General features: G+C 41.0%; 1 protein-coding gene across 1 annotated transcript in view; it reads left to right on the top strand.

Moving 5' to 3' along the window:
* Positions 1–333: 333 nt before the first annotated feature.
* LOC139408655 (arrestin domain-containing protein 1-like) overlaps positions 334–15,068 on the top strand; it is a 51,321-nt gene continuing 36,586 nt past the window's right edge. Inside the window, exon 1 of the mRNA XM_071152824.1 lies at positions 334–589. Within this exon, the coding sequence (XP_071008925.1) occupies positions 472–589 (118 nt within the window). The 5' untranslated portion in view covers positions 334–471. The remainder of the gene's footprint in view (positions 590–15,068) is intronic.

Raw genomic sequence — 15,068 nt, 5'->3', positions numbered from 1 at the left:
CCTTAGGGCTTAGGCTACTACTGAGTGGATGTGGTCTGGGAGCTCAACTCAATAAAGAGTTGTAGCAATATAGAATAATGCAAAGAAGGCCAATGTTTGTTAGCTAAAACTGGCTACTACTGTAGATACAGTGTTACTATAATATCTACACTGGGATGTGTACTGTGAACACTGTCAAGATGGCCTAAACACAAAGACCTAAATAAACAAATATTTACATTGTGTGGTCAGTTATGGAAGAGTACCAACCTTGAATAGATTCAATGTATCCGCATATAATTTTTAAATAATGGATCAAATATTGTCGTAATGACGTCACTGCTACTGGAAACTGGGTGTCGTGCGTGCTGCAGCTGGGCCTAGAAAGCTCTGTCTGCTCTGTCTGCTCAGCTTCCTTTCAGCGGTAGACCGTTGCCTCGCGCACCAACCACTAAGCGCTTTTTGTTGTGAGACGCAGAGGGTTGCGGAGTCATGGGTAAGCTTAAGGAATTCGATATTACTTTCACCAACAACAAAGTGGTCTACAGCCCTGGCGAATCCATAAGTGGGTCTGTGAAAATTACAACCGGTACCTCACTGCAATATAAGGGTAAGATTACATATATTTTTTGTATGTATCACTGGCTCAATGAAGCGCATCAGGGTTCGATTTCGGTGGACGAACTGAACGGGAGGAGAGGAACTTTTCCTCTCTTTACATGGCCTAAACAGAAGATAACGTCCTTAAAGTGTTCTATTGTTTGTTTTATTTGTATTTTGCCATGGAAAATAGGATTGAAGTAGCCTATATTTATGTTTGATACATATTGCGCATTGGTGCTGGGTTAAGTGGACATGCCTGTTCTTGACTGAGACAGCCGCTGATTTCAGATGTTTACGGCAGTTTTGGTAAGAGATCAAATCAGACAGTAGGCTACATACTGTAACGTTACCGCATCCTGTTTAGTTCTAGTTTAGTATGACCTGTAGCTTAGTGTTCACAGTTTCACATCTGTTGCTAGTTATAACGGTATGTCGTGAAGCAAAACCATGATCATAGAAAGTCAACAGGTGTGGTTGTGTAATGATTTTCTCATTTTAATCTGGTCAATTGTTAGTAAAATATACCGAATATTTTAGGACTTGCATAGATATGCTGTTTTTGATATGGTAGATTTGGACCAACAGTGGATGAACAGTTCTAGAGAAGGTAGGTTAGGCAAGGTGGAGTGCAGCTTGTAAGGTTTCCATGGTGTTACACAAAGAATCTATTGTTTATATTGTGTGTGTAGAAGTGATCTTAGACTGGATTCATGCCAGATAATAGGAGAATGCAATCAGTCTATAGCCAGAGACAACTTTCACATAATGTCTATGTACAGTTGAAGTCTGAAGTTTACATACATTTAGGTTGGAGTTATTAAAACTCGTTTTTTAACCACTCCACAAATTTCTTGTTAACAAACTATAGTTTTGGCAAGTGGGTTAGGACATCTACTTTGTGCATGTGTAATTTTTCCAACAATTGTTTACAGACAGATTATTTCACTTATAATTCACTGTATCACAATTCAGGTGGGTCAGAAGTTTACATACACTAAGTTGACTGTGCCTTTAAACAGCTTGGAAAATTCCAGAAAATTACGTCATGGTTTTAGAAGCTTCTGATAGGCTAATTGACATCATTTGAGTCAATTGGAGGTGTACCTGTGGATGTATTTCAAGGCCTACCTTCAAACTCGATGCCTCTTTGCTTGACATCATGGGAAAATCAAAAGAAACCAGCCAAGACCTCAGAAAATAAAGTGTAGACTTCCACAAGTCTGGTTTATCCTTGGGAGCAATTTCTAAACGCCTGAAGGTATCACGTTCATCTGTACAAACAATAGTACGCAAGTATAAACACCATGGGACCACGCAGCCGTCATACCGCTCAGGAAGGAGACGCGTTCTGTCTCCTAGAGATGAACATACTTTGGTGCGAAAAGTACAAATCAATCCCAGACCAACAGCAAAGGACCTTGTGAAGATGCTGGACGAAACAGGTACAAAATTATCTATATCTACAGTAAAACGAGTCCTATATCAACATAACCTGAAAGGCCGCTCAGCAAGGAAGAAGCCTATGCTCCAAATCCGCCATAAAAAAAGCCATACGGTTTGCAACTGCACATGGGGACAAATATCATACTTTTTGGAGAAATGTCCTCTGTTCTGATGAAAAAAAAATAGGACTGTTTGGCCATAATGACCATCGTTATGTTTGGAGGAAAAAGGGGAATGGCTTGCAAGCCAAAGAACACCATCCCAACAGTGAAGCACCTGGGTGGCAGCATCATGTTGTGGGGGTGCTTTGCTACAGGAGGGACTGATGCACTTCAAAAAATAGATGGCATCACAAGGAAGAAAAATTCTGTGGAAGTAACATCTCAAGACATCAGTCAGTAAGTTAAAGCTTGGTCGCAAATGGTTCTTCCAAATGGACAATGACCCCAAGCATACTTCCAAAGTTGTGGTACAAATGGCTTAAGGACAAGAAAGTCAAGGTATCGGAGTGGCCATCACAAAGCCCTGACCTCAATCCCATAGAGAATTTGTGGACAGAACTGAAAAAGCCTGTGTGAGCAAGGAGGCCTACAAACCTGACTGTTACACCAGCTCTGTCAGGAGGAATGGGCCAAAATTCACCCAACTTATTGTGGGAAGCTTGTGGAAGGCTACCCTAAACGTTTTACCCAAGTTACACAATTTAAAGGCAATGCTACCAAATACTAATTGAGTGTATGTAAACTTCTGACCCACTGGGAATGTGATGAAAGAAATAAAAGCTGAAATAAATTATTCGCTCTACTATTATTCTGACATTTCACATTCTTAAAATAAAGTGGTGATCCTAACTGACCTAAGACAGGGAATTTTTACTCTGATTAAATGTCAGGAATGTCAGGAATGTAAACTATGTAAACTTCCGACTTCAACTGTAAATGGAGAACCTGACGAATTACCCTTATTCAAAAAGTTATTGCACCTTCCTCTCTTTCACATGATATATGACCATTACACAACATTATTAAACAGTTCCTTGCTTGCAACCAAATTCTGTATACAGTACAGAGTTTTCAGATTTGTGAGGTCACAGACTGGCACACGAGGCTAGTGAGATATAAAGCATATATTAGGCTTTGAGACTTTGGCCCTCCACATTGGCAGGTATGGTTACTTGACATGGAAACCCTTCCCAGAATCTCCATTAATGTAGTCTGACTAATGCAAAGTATTCTGCAAGCATCCATTATATGACTTGCCAAGTTCCTCTTCAATCTATGTTTGCTTTCTTGGTGAACACTTGCAGATGGATCTGATAAAAATTTGAAATTACATTATACTACATGTGTTATTCAGGTATCTTATTAGTAAGTTTGAATACGAATGTTTTCCTGTCTGAATCATGTTGTGTGACATGGTGAATTCAATCCAACATTTCTTAGTGACTTGACTGTTTGAGTCTGACACACCTTGACATGTCTATGTATGTATTACTGGATTAAGGACCGTCCTATGTTTGCAAACCTGTGACAGATGGTATTACAAGAGTTGTACAATATTTACTGTGATATGTTATGTGAGGTCATATTAGACCTGACTGTGCACTTGACACCAGAGAGGCACTCATCAGGCTCCAGCCCGGCGAGCACACATCCCTATGATGACTGATGGGACTAATAAGGGCGAACTCTGATGACACAGACACTTGGGGGGTAGTGTTAGTAGGGAGGTGTTGTCATCAGCCTAGCACCCTAACACCCTCATGTCATCCAGCGTTGTTGGCCTAATGACCTACATACCAACAAGGTGAAGGTGTTTATTTATTTATTTTATTTCACTTTTATTTAACCAGGTAGGCAAGTGGAGGACAAGTTCTAATTTACAACTGCGACCTGGCCAAGATAAAGCAAAGCAGTTCGACAAAAACTACAACATAGAGTTATACATAAACAAACGTACAGTCAATAACACTATAGAAAAATCTATGTACAGTGTGTGAAAATGTAGAAGAGTAGGAAGGTAAGGCAATAAATAGGCCATAGAGGCAAAATAATTACAATTTAGCATTAACACTGGAGTGATAGCTGTGCAGATGATGATGTGCAAGTAGAGATACTGGGGTGCAAAAGAGCAAGAAGATAAATAACAATAAGGGGATGAGTTAGTTGGGTGTGCTATTTACAGATTGCATGTGTACAGGTACAGTGATCGGTAAGCTGCTCTGACAGCTGGTGCTTAAAGTTAAAGAGGGAGATATAAGACTGGATCCAGCTTCAGTGATTTTTGCAATTCATTCCAAGATACCTCATTGCTTCGGCAGTTTTAAGTAGATAGTCTATGAATACACACAAAGCACTCACATTAGACTTCTACTGTGAAACACGCGACCAGACCATGGTATCGCCTCAGTGTGATATATGGTATTTCCTTGCTGAATGAAGACTCTTTAGGTTAAGTAATTCTGGCTCCATTTCAGGCTCTTTCTCAGCCAACACACCATACTTTAATGTAAATGCTTAGTTATGTGATCAATGAAATCATCCTTTTAAATGCAATGGCTGCCCTATTTGATTTATGGCGTCATCATCCGTTAAATGCCTTGACTCTAAATCTGATCAATGACAGACTGTTTTAAATGCCCTGTCTGTGACCTGAGAAATTGTCTTAATGTAGTCATGATTTGCCAGTCATGTTTTTCTATACAGTGATTGGTGAAACATTACGACCTGATGAATAGGGTGCAGGAATACTCTGTGTTCCTATCAGAAGCTGTACATTCAGAAGAGTCCTATTCCAATCCCCTCACTATCCATCTCATAACACCAGACAGATAAACCTTTTTTTAATCCAACCAAAATCCATTTAGATTAGTGAGAGAAATACATGGTGTTTTTCTGTGTCCTATCCTTAACATTGAGATTCACATTAGGAATGCCAGTGTTAAAATGTATGACACATGTATCCCATCTTCTCCTGATATGGTTGCTGCTGCTCCACTCTAAAGCAATGATAATAACCCTACTGTCCATTGTGACAAATGTCAGCACTCAGTCTTAACTTTCCCTCTGAGTTTTTTTCCACCATGGATGTTGCCTATAGAAGCTCCACTCCTCAGAGCGAGAGGAGGCTAAATTGGGTGAAATTATTCTCTTTCTTCTTGCCGCACCATTGTCCGTGAGCTGCCTAGTTTCTACACAATCAGCCTAGTCTCCTCTCATTTAGTCAGTCTGCATGAAGTCTGTGAGGCCCTAGGAGACAGTCCTCAAGAGCTTTTTAAAATGATTCTGCTGAAGTGTAGCCAAATCTATTTCGCTAGCCAGCCCTAGCAAGCCCTGAATCGTGTTGAGGAACATCAGACACTGCTTCTTGTGTTTCATTATGCCATCGTCACTATAGGCAATAGGACTGCTGTGAGGATATGTTAGTAAAGGAGATCGATCTAATTGAAGTCACATGGGTGCGTCTTTTCTGTGGGTAAATATGTGTATCTGTGTGTATCAGGCACTACAGTGTATGCTAAATGTGTACCATTATTACATGCATTACTTCATCATATGAGCTAGATGGATTAGCTCCATAGCCGCCATGTATTGACATTGTGATCTGAGTGAGGTGTGTACAGTTACCCAATATTGTACTGCAATAAATAGATTAGTAAGTACTGTGACGTCTGCATCCCCCGATGTGTTTGCTATGGTTAGTATGTAGAGCTGTAAAATGGATGATGAGGGAGATTAAGTGGCCAACTGTATTATTGATGAAGAGTAGACCATTAGTCTGTATTTCCATTGATTAGTTAGCAGAGGAAGACAAACACAAACAAACACACACAAATAATGCACCTGTTATTACAATTTGTTATTATTTAGTCGTGCATTTCTAGCCATATCCCCCAAAAAACGTTAGGTCTGATTTTTTGCAATTAATTCAGCACAAGTACACATACAGGCTAGCACGGGTACACATACAGGCTAGCACGGGTACACATACAGGCTAGCACGGGTACACTACAGGCCAGCACGGGTACGCCAAGGCTTTACATTTTTTGGTGTATTAAACTTAGCATTCATTCAGTGACAGGGAAACCCGCGGAGTCAATAATAAGAGTGTAGCCTTCCCTTTATAGATCTGACGTGGTGGCTGTGAGAGTCAGGGTGTCTATTCTATTCATTGTGCTGTTCTGTGTTGACTGGAGCTTCCCCTGGGTGAGCAGCATAGTGGGCCCCAGTCTGAATATAGACATCTGATACAGTAAGGTAACACCACTGTATTGATACTCCTGCTTTTAACAGAAAACAGGTTGTTGTCAGAATATATCATTGGCTCTTGCAGCTGATCAATCTGACAAGGCCTGATTTCTGCACTTTCAATGTGATGTTAGTAGTGGGGCTCTAGCGGGAGTAATACTTAAAACACAGATACATAATAAGGAAAAGAAAGTGTCCAAAGGTGAGGCTTGAAGGAAATGAAACCTAACATTTCAGGTAAAAACGGCTCTACAGTCTATCTAATAACCTCTTGGAACTAGGCCGACATAGATAAACCAGAAACAAAACAGTGCAGGCCTATAGTAGTTACTAGCATCTGGAATGTTACTCTCCTGGAGTGAATAATAATGCCTATTTGGGTTAACTGTACAAGCCTAAGCATACTGCAAACAGCAAGGTGGGGAAATCAGGCTTGGACCTATTCAGCCTGTTTGTTTGTAGCTGGCTGATAATGGATCTCGGTTGAGCTTGTGCAAACAGAAACAGACAAACATTTACAGTAACCCAACACTCATTAACCGTACCAGAAACCACTGCCCTCACTAAAAACACTCTTTACCTTTCCATGTCATGTGGTCCCATGTGACTCAGTTGGTAGCGCATGGTGCTTGCAATGCCAGGGTTGTGGCTTTGATTTCCACAGGGGACCCGTATGAAAATGTATGGACTCACTCTGGAAGAGAGTGTCTGCTAAGTGATTAAAATGTAATGACTGACTTGCTTGTTTCAGTTTGCCCTGTAAGACCCACAAAACACAAGGCTTTCAAACACATGTTGTTGGGATGGTGAGGTCATGTAATCAGTTTTAACTTTTATTGTTCATTCCCTGGTGAAGATGAGTTGGCTAGGTAACTACTAACCAGCATTAACCTTGATGACTCCCGTCTCACACCCACTTCAGCAAACACTCCCTGTCCCTGCATTCCTGGCTGTAAATTGTTGTGAGTCACAAAGAAAGACTTCCCCAGGGTCTCAGTTTCTCCCTGGTCTGTCTAGACTGAGGAGTTGAACTAAATCATGATATAATCATAGCTAGGTCTGGCACAATTACTGTATAATCATGTAACCAAAGATTATGGATGAAGACCATCATGAAAATACAATAACCTCCAATAACTGTAAATAAATAAAAACAGCCTTGCTTTTGTGCTGAAACTTTGATGAAACTTTGTTGCAGCTGGCTGAAACAAGCAAGGTGTTGTAGCAATGCCCCCTCCCTGCAGCAGCAGCACATTCAGGGCCTATTCCTCTGCCCAGGCGTTGCTGACGCCTGCCAAATCTTACAACACCTGGATAGGTATTTTACCTATAAGCTAACCGCATCCTATGTTATAGCAATCTGGTTTCCAACGGCACAGTCGAAGATGTGGCACGCAACCATTGGTTGATGCATGCAACGGCTTGGCAGGGGAACGCAACCTATGTCATGAGCGGAGGCGAAAGGAAAATGTACGTATTTTAAAAAACAAATGCTATTCAAACTATTTTAACGGTGACCACGGTCATTTGTCTAACCAATAACCTATGATCATTCTATGATCGTCACAGCCCTAATCATAGCCCTGAAGGAGGGTGGAGGGAAGGTTGTTGATGATGAATTAGCTAGATGTGTCAGACTTATGAGGCAAAAGGTCCAAGCATTGCTTTGCCTCAGACGTTGATGGGATTACTTACAATGGTTAAAAAAGCTTCATACAATATTGTTTAATTGCTCAGTCCTGGCAGCATTAACAGCCACCACCCACTACCTCCCCTTTTGGCTCAGACATATGATTGGACCTTTTCTGACCTGCGTACCCCAACTCCCTCATAAACCTCTACTCTATCAGAAGCCCTCGGTGGAAGCCCACCACTTCCTCAACCCCCACGCTCCTTTCCTTTCTCCTCTTCCCTTAATCTCTTCCTCTAACAGACAGCCAACAGGACTTAGTTCCCTAAAGTTATATTTGCCTGGCTAGCCTACTTGGCTGCACTGGAGACAGGGGTTTGTAGTTTATTTCCTTTCTTGACAAGTGTAAGCAATAAGCTGATGCCCATCATTTGACTGGCTTTAACTTGTTCAATTGTTACAGATCAGTGCAGACAGGTAGCTAGTCTAAATATCAGACTCTTCCTGGGTGGGGATGGATGAGCCACCTACCACTGATGCATTGTGTAAGAGGCAGGAACATTGGTATCCTGCTTTGAGATACAGATTATATTTTTATTGTCATTATCTACCCACCAGCTAGAGTTTCCATTTAGCGTGTGCTGTTATCTGTTGTGACACAATGTCACAGGCGATTGGCTGTTTTATTGTTTACTGGTACTGTATAAGCTCACGAAACTAACTGATTTCCTCTAACTGACTAGTTTTCTTTAACCCTCATGATGACAAGGATGCAAACATTGATCAAGCATTGGAACGATTATCTTGAAAGGCCAGGGTTCAAGTGAACCCAGCCTGGAGACAGAAGTGGTGGGCTGGAGACTAGAGGTTTTGTTGTGGGTAGTTTTGGGCTGGAAGCCCCTCTGGAATGTCACACATTCCACAGTACCACTCTCTACTGCTGGAAACCAAATGGAAGGTTTGATGGGTCTGAGCTGACTACCCAACACACAAGTCTACTGAGTGTACAACTTCTATTACCTGAGACAGGTCAGAAAGCCTGTGTGTGTGTGTGTGTGTGTGTGTGTGTGTGTGTGTGTGTGTGTGTGTGTGTGTGTGTGTGTGTGTGTGTGTGTGTGTGTGTGTGTGTGTGTGTGTGTGTTGGTTACCATGCCAGCAACTCTTAAGATCAGTGGCCACTGGAGAGAGGGGGTTTCTACTCTCCTTCTTCGCCTCTCCACCTGTAATAGTCTAGGTTCCAGGTGCCCTTTCTCACTCTGCCCCTCCCCTCTCCTCTCAAAACAAAGGCTCCTCTGGCCACAGGAGTTTCTCCATCTCCCTCTAGTTTACGTCATCTCACACAACAGTTTATGCTACTCGTATTCAGTTGTTTGGTAATGGAATCATGTTGGAAATCCATTTATCAGGTCACTGATTTCTCTATTTGACCTAGTTTGCTGTGTCAGATCAAGTGGAAAAAGTATTTAAGAATTTATCACAAAATGACCCAAACTGATTAGGATTTCCTATTTGGCACAAGGGTCAGCAAGAGTAGCAACATTCATTTCACCCGTGTTTGAACTGCTCAGGATTCTATGAAATGCTCTGAAGTAGTTAAACAAATTACTTTAATGAGTCTTTAAAACCAGGCCATAATATAGAAACACATTGATGTGCATAGATTTCACAGATTTCCACAAATTACAATCTAATCCTTCCACACTAATTCAGCAGATCCTCCAGCTCAATAATGTGTACTATAAGTCATTTCCATGTAAAAGGACCCATGAGCACCAACATGTGAAGTTCATAGGAGCATGTACAATTCGGTGTCAAATGAAAGCTGAGAGTTCATATTTTTTGAGAAATGAAGGCAAATATACATTTTCCAACCATTACATCCTAAAAATCCCAAACATTTGGAATAAGCAAAGGCTCTTATTTGTGGTCAAACAGATGGAAAAGGGAACTTAGAAACCATCTAGCAGAAAAAGTCTTAAAAGGTATTAGAAATACATCAAAACACAATGCTGAAGTAAATACCCCGGCCAACTAATATCAACACTTATATTTAGTTTTGGAGACATTTGTCTGCCTTCTGTAAGTTTAAGAAACGTTGCCTTGTGCCTTCAAATTCAGTTACCAAAAACCCACATATCTTTAAGATATTTTCACATTTCTCTCCCTCATGAGGAGGGAGGATAACAAATGTTCACAGAAGTAACAAGTAAAGGTAGACCTATCAATTAGTTATAGTGTTTTTACTGGTGTCAATTTTGTTAATCAATTATTAAGTGATTAAAACTCGAAAACGGAACTTCTGCAATTGGTTTCTTTCTAGGTTTTGGCCTTTCTAGGGAGTTTTTCCTAGCCACCGTGCTTCTACACCTGCATTGCTTGCTGTTTGGGGTTTTAGGCTGGGTTTCTGTACAGCACTTTGAGATATCAGCTGATGTAAGAAGGGCTATCTATATAAATACATTTGATTTGATAGTAGTCACAAACCAAAGTTGGGTTCACAAGTTGGGACAGCACAGTACAGCATAGTAGAGTGCAGTTAAGAAAGGTAAAGTACACAGTAGTTCATTAGAGTAGAGTTCAGTACAGTACACAGTAGTTCAGTAGAGTAGAGTTCAGTACAGTACACAGTAGAGCACACTAGAGTTGAGTACACTATAATGTATTGTACTGTACTGAACTCTACTGTACTGTACTAAACTCGACTGTACTGTACTGAATTCTACTGTTCTGTACTGTACTTTGATGATTGGTTCAGATTTGGCCTGGTCTTGTTTGGGGGCAGAGCTCATTAAAATAATAGCCAGTGTGTAGAATAATACCTGAATATGCAAAGGTGACTATTACATACCTTTGTGTACCTATTTAGGATACAACATCATGAAGAGAATGACATTCATATCCATAATTATGCATTCCTGTGTAGTACAGATCAGGGACCCGTGATGAAATTTCATTAACGCAATTCTATTACTGGTGTAAATTAATTTCACTTACTGTAGTTCAGTAAGTCAATGTGCCATTTCATAGCTGACACCCCATTCTTTCTGTAGACATAGTTGAATCTTAATTCGGAGCAGATACAGTGGGGCAAAAAAGTATTTAGTCAGCCACCAATTGTGCAAGTTCTCCACTTAAAAAGATGAGAGAGGCCTGTAATTTTCATCATAGGTACACTTCAACTATGACAGACAAAATTAGAAAAAAAATCCAGAAAATCACATTGTAGGATTTTTAATGAATTTATTAGCAAATTATGGTGGAAAATAAGTATTTGGTCAATAACAAAAGTTTATCTCAATAGTTTGTTATATAACCTTTGTTGGCAATGACAGAGGTCAAACATTTTCTGTAAGTCTTCACAAGATTTTCACACACTGTTGCTGGTATTTTGTCCCATTCCTCCATGCAGATCTCCTCTAGAGCAGGGATGTTTTGGGGCTGTTGCTGGGCAACACGGACTTTCAACTCCCTCCAAAGATTTTCTATGGGGTTGAGATCTGGAGACTGGCTAGGCCACTCCAGGACCTTGAAATGCTTCTTACGAAGCCACTCTTTCGTTGCCCGGGCGGTGTGTTTGATCATTGTCATGCTGAAAGACCCAGCCACGTTTCATCTTCAATACCCTTGCTGATGGAAGGAGGTTTTCACTCAAAATCTCACGATACATGGCCCCATTCATTCTTTCCTTTACACTGATCAGTCGTCCTGGTCCCTTTGCAGAAAAACAGCCCCAAAGCATGATGTTTCCACCCCCATGCTTCACAGTAGGTATGGTGTTCTTTGGATGCAACTCAGCATTCTTTGTCCTCCAAACACGACGAGTTGAGTTTTTACCAAAAAGTTATATTTTGGTTTCATCTGACCATATGACATTCTCCCAATCTTCTTCTGGATCATCCAAATGCTCTCTAGCAAACTTCAGATGGGCCTGGACATGTACTGGCTTAAGCAGGGGGACACGTCTGGCACTGCAGGATTTTAGTCCCTGGCGGCGTAGTGTGTTACTGATGGTAGGCTTTGTTACTTTGTTCCCAGCTCTCTGCAGGTCATTCACTGTGTGGTTCTGGGATTTTTGCTCACCGTTCTTGTGATAATTTTGACCCCACGGGGTGAGATCTTGCGTGGAGCACCAGATCGAGGGAGATTATCAGTGTTCTTGTATGCCTTCCATTTCCTAATAATTGCTCCCACAGTTGATTTCTTCAAACCAAGCTGCTTACCTATTGCAGATTCAGTCTTCCCAGCCTGGTGCAGGTCTACAATTCTGTTTCTGGTGTCCTTTGACAGCTCTTTGGTCTTGGCCATAGTGGAGTTTGGAGTGTGACTGTTTGAGGTTGTGGACAGGTGTCTTTTATACTGATAACAAGTTCAAACAGGTGCCATTAATACAGGTAATGAGTGGAGGACAGAGGAGCCTCTTAAAGAAGAAGTTACAGGTCTGTGAGAGCCAGAAATCTTGCTTGTTTGTAGGTGACCAAATACTTATTTTCCACCATAATTTGCAAATAAATTCATAAAAAATCCTACAATGTGATTTTCTGGATTTTATTTTCTAATTTTGTCTGTCATAGTTGAAGTGTACCAATGATGAAAATTACAGGCCTATCTCATCCTTTTAAGTGGGAGAACCTGCACAATTGGTGGCTGACTAAATACTTTTTTGCCCCACTGTATTTACTTTATGGAAAATGTGGACAAATAAATCTGAGGGAGATTTTACAGATATTCTGTAACCAAACTTTGCATCTGCACAGTTCTTCCAGTAAATGTGTTTTTGTCAAATGTTCAGTGTAAATTGTTAGAAGTAGTCCTTGTGCATAGAGTTGTATGGTTTGTTAAATTTTGAAATGAATAGGTTTTGGTTAGCATGCATTTTAAGTCTCTAACTTCATTCATACTGGACACAGGGACATAAAAATGGTATCCACAAGTTCATCTGACTCTGGGGAAGTAGATAAAGGGCCTCATTGCCAAAAACCTGAAGTATCCCTTTAATGTTAATGAGATAAGCAGATAATGGGAATCAGTAAGGTGGCTGATTTTACATTAGGAATACTCAGGAGGAAAGAGATCTCAAGGCCATCACTGGGGCATATAGTCATCCTTCTGTTGGCTTATATTTATGTACACAATCAAAGCAGATACATGTATATTTCTTACAAATAGCCCCCATAAGCAGGTGTGAAAGTAAGCAGGAATAGTCGGGTACGGAGTACTGGCAAAATAAATAGTGGGGGTACGCCGTGCCGGTAAAACATGAGCCTGTAGGCTATTACACTATTTATCATTACCACATGTACTGTAAGTCGCATGACAAATATTCGAATAAACTTGAAAACTTGGGGAATACACTCCAAAATGCGGTGTGGTTCAATGATAACACTGACATTTTGCCAGAGATGAGGCGGAGACCCATGAGGACAGCTGTGTACACATCAATTCAATTTAAAAGACCTGTGTGGGCCTAATGAATGACAATCACCGAATGTCATTCATAACACTTTTGGGTGTTTTGTAAGTGATGTCTCTTTGCATTTATCAAATGGCACTGTATGAATGATGGAATTATTTTAGAGTGGAGTAGTCTAATAGTTGGAATAGTAACTGAAGTCTGGACACGGACTGTAGCCTGTTATAATATTAACTCCTGCAGAATTAAGTGTTCCTCACAGTAAAATTACAGATCAAATGTTATGTTTGTCTTGAAAACAGGAGTGGAGAAATATGATTTATTTCTTTCAGCATTTTGAGAGAATACAAATGCGAGCTTAGGGACCTGTTGTGTTGACTAAACGTGTAATTTCTTTCAGCGACATAAAAGCTGACAGTATTTCATTTTCAATCACATAAAATATGCATCCAAGACGTGCTGAAATACTATCAGAAATATGTTTGATCGTTGTCACAGCTTTCATTTCCTTAAAACTGGTCAAACTGATGTCATTTGTGGGCCTCCCGAGTGGCACAGCGGTCTAAGGCACTGCATTGCAGTGCTTTAGGCGTCACTACAGACCCATGTTTGATCCCAGGCTGTGTCACAACTGGCTGTGACCAGGAGTTCCATAGGGCGGTGCACAATTGGTCCAGCGCTGTCCGGGTTAGGGGGGGTTTGGCCGGGGGGTGGCTTTACTTGGCTCATCATGCTCTAGCGACTCTTTGTGGCAGGCCAGGCGCCTGCAGGCTGACTTCAGTAATCAGTTGAACGGTGTTTCCTCTGACACATTTGTCTGGCTGGCTTCCGGCTTAAGCGGTGGGTGTTAAGCGGTGCGGTTTGGTATGTCATGTTTCAGAGGACGCATGACTCGACCGTTGCCTCTACCGGGCCCGTTGTTGGAGTTGCAGCGACGAGACAAGATCGGAATGGGAAATTATGTCATTTGGAAATCCTTACTCTGTGAGAAAAGCAGAAATGAAAGGGAAAACTTTACCGATGTCAACTAGATTGTTGATGATGCATTGATCATTCTATAAATGTATGACATTATTCTGGTGATCAAGGCTTTATTTATACTGAACAAAAATATAAAAGCAAATTGAAACAGTTTAAAAGATTTGACTGAGTTACAGTTCATATAAGGAAATCAGTCAATTTAAATCAATTCATAAGGCCCTAATCAATGGATTTCACATAACTGGCCAGGAGTGCAGCCATGGGTGGGCCTTGGAGGGCATAGGCCCACCCACTTGGGAGCCAGACCCAGCCAATTATAATTATTTTTTTCCCCACAAAAGAGCTTTATTTAACGACAGAAATAGTCCTCAGTGTCATCAGCTGTCCGGGTGGCTGGTCTCAGACGATCCCGCAGGTGAAGAAGCCGGATATGGAGGTCCTTGGCAGGCATGGTTATACGTGGTCATTGGAGGCAGTTTATGGTAGAGAAATTAACATTCAATTATCTGGCAACAGCTCTGGTGGACATTCCTTCCGGCAACATGCCAATTGCAGGCTCTGTCAACTTGAGACATCTGTGGCAATGTGTTGTGTGACAAAATTTGACATTTTAAAGTGGTGTATTATTTTCCCCAGCACAAGGTGCACCTGTTTAATGATCATGCTGTTTAATCAGCTTCTTGATATGCCACACATGTTAGGTGGATGGATTATTTTGGCAAAGGAGAAATGCTCACTAATAGGGATGTAAACAAATTTGTGCACAAAATTTGAG

Source organism: Oncorhynchus clarkii, chromosome 5, assembly GCF_045791955.1.
Source record: "Oncorhynchus clarkii lewisi isolate Uvic-CL-2024 chromosome 5, UVic_Ocla_1.0, whole genome shotgun sequence".
NCBI lineage: Eukaryota > Metazoa > Chordata > Actinopteri > Salmoniformes > Salmonidae > Oncorhynchus > Oncorhynchus clarkii.
The sequence above is the reverse complement of the archived record's forward strand: the minus strand, read 5'-3'. Positions and strand labels throughout refer to the sequence as shown.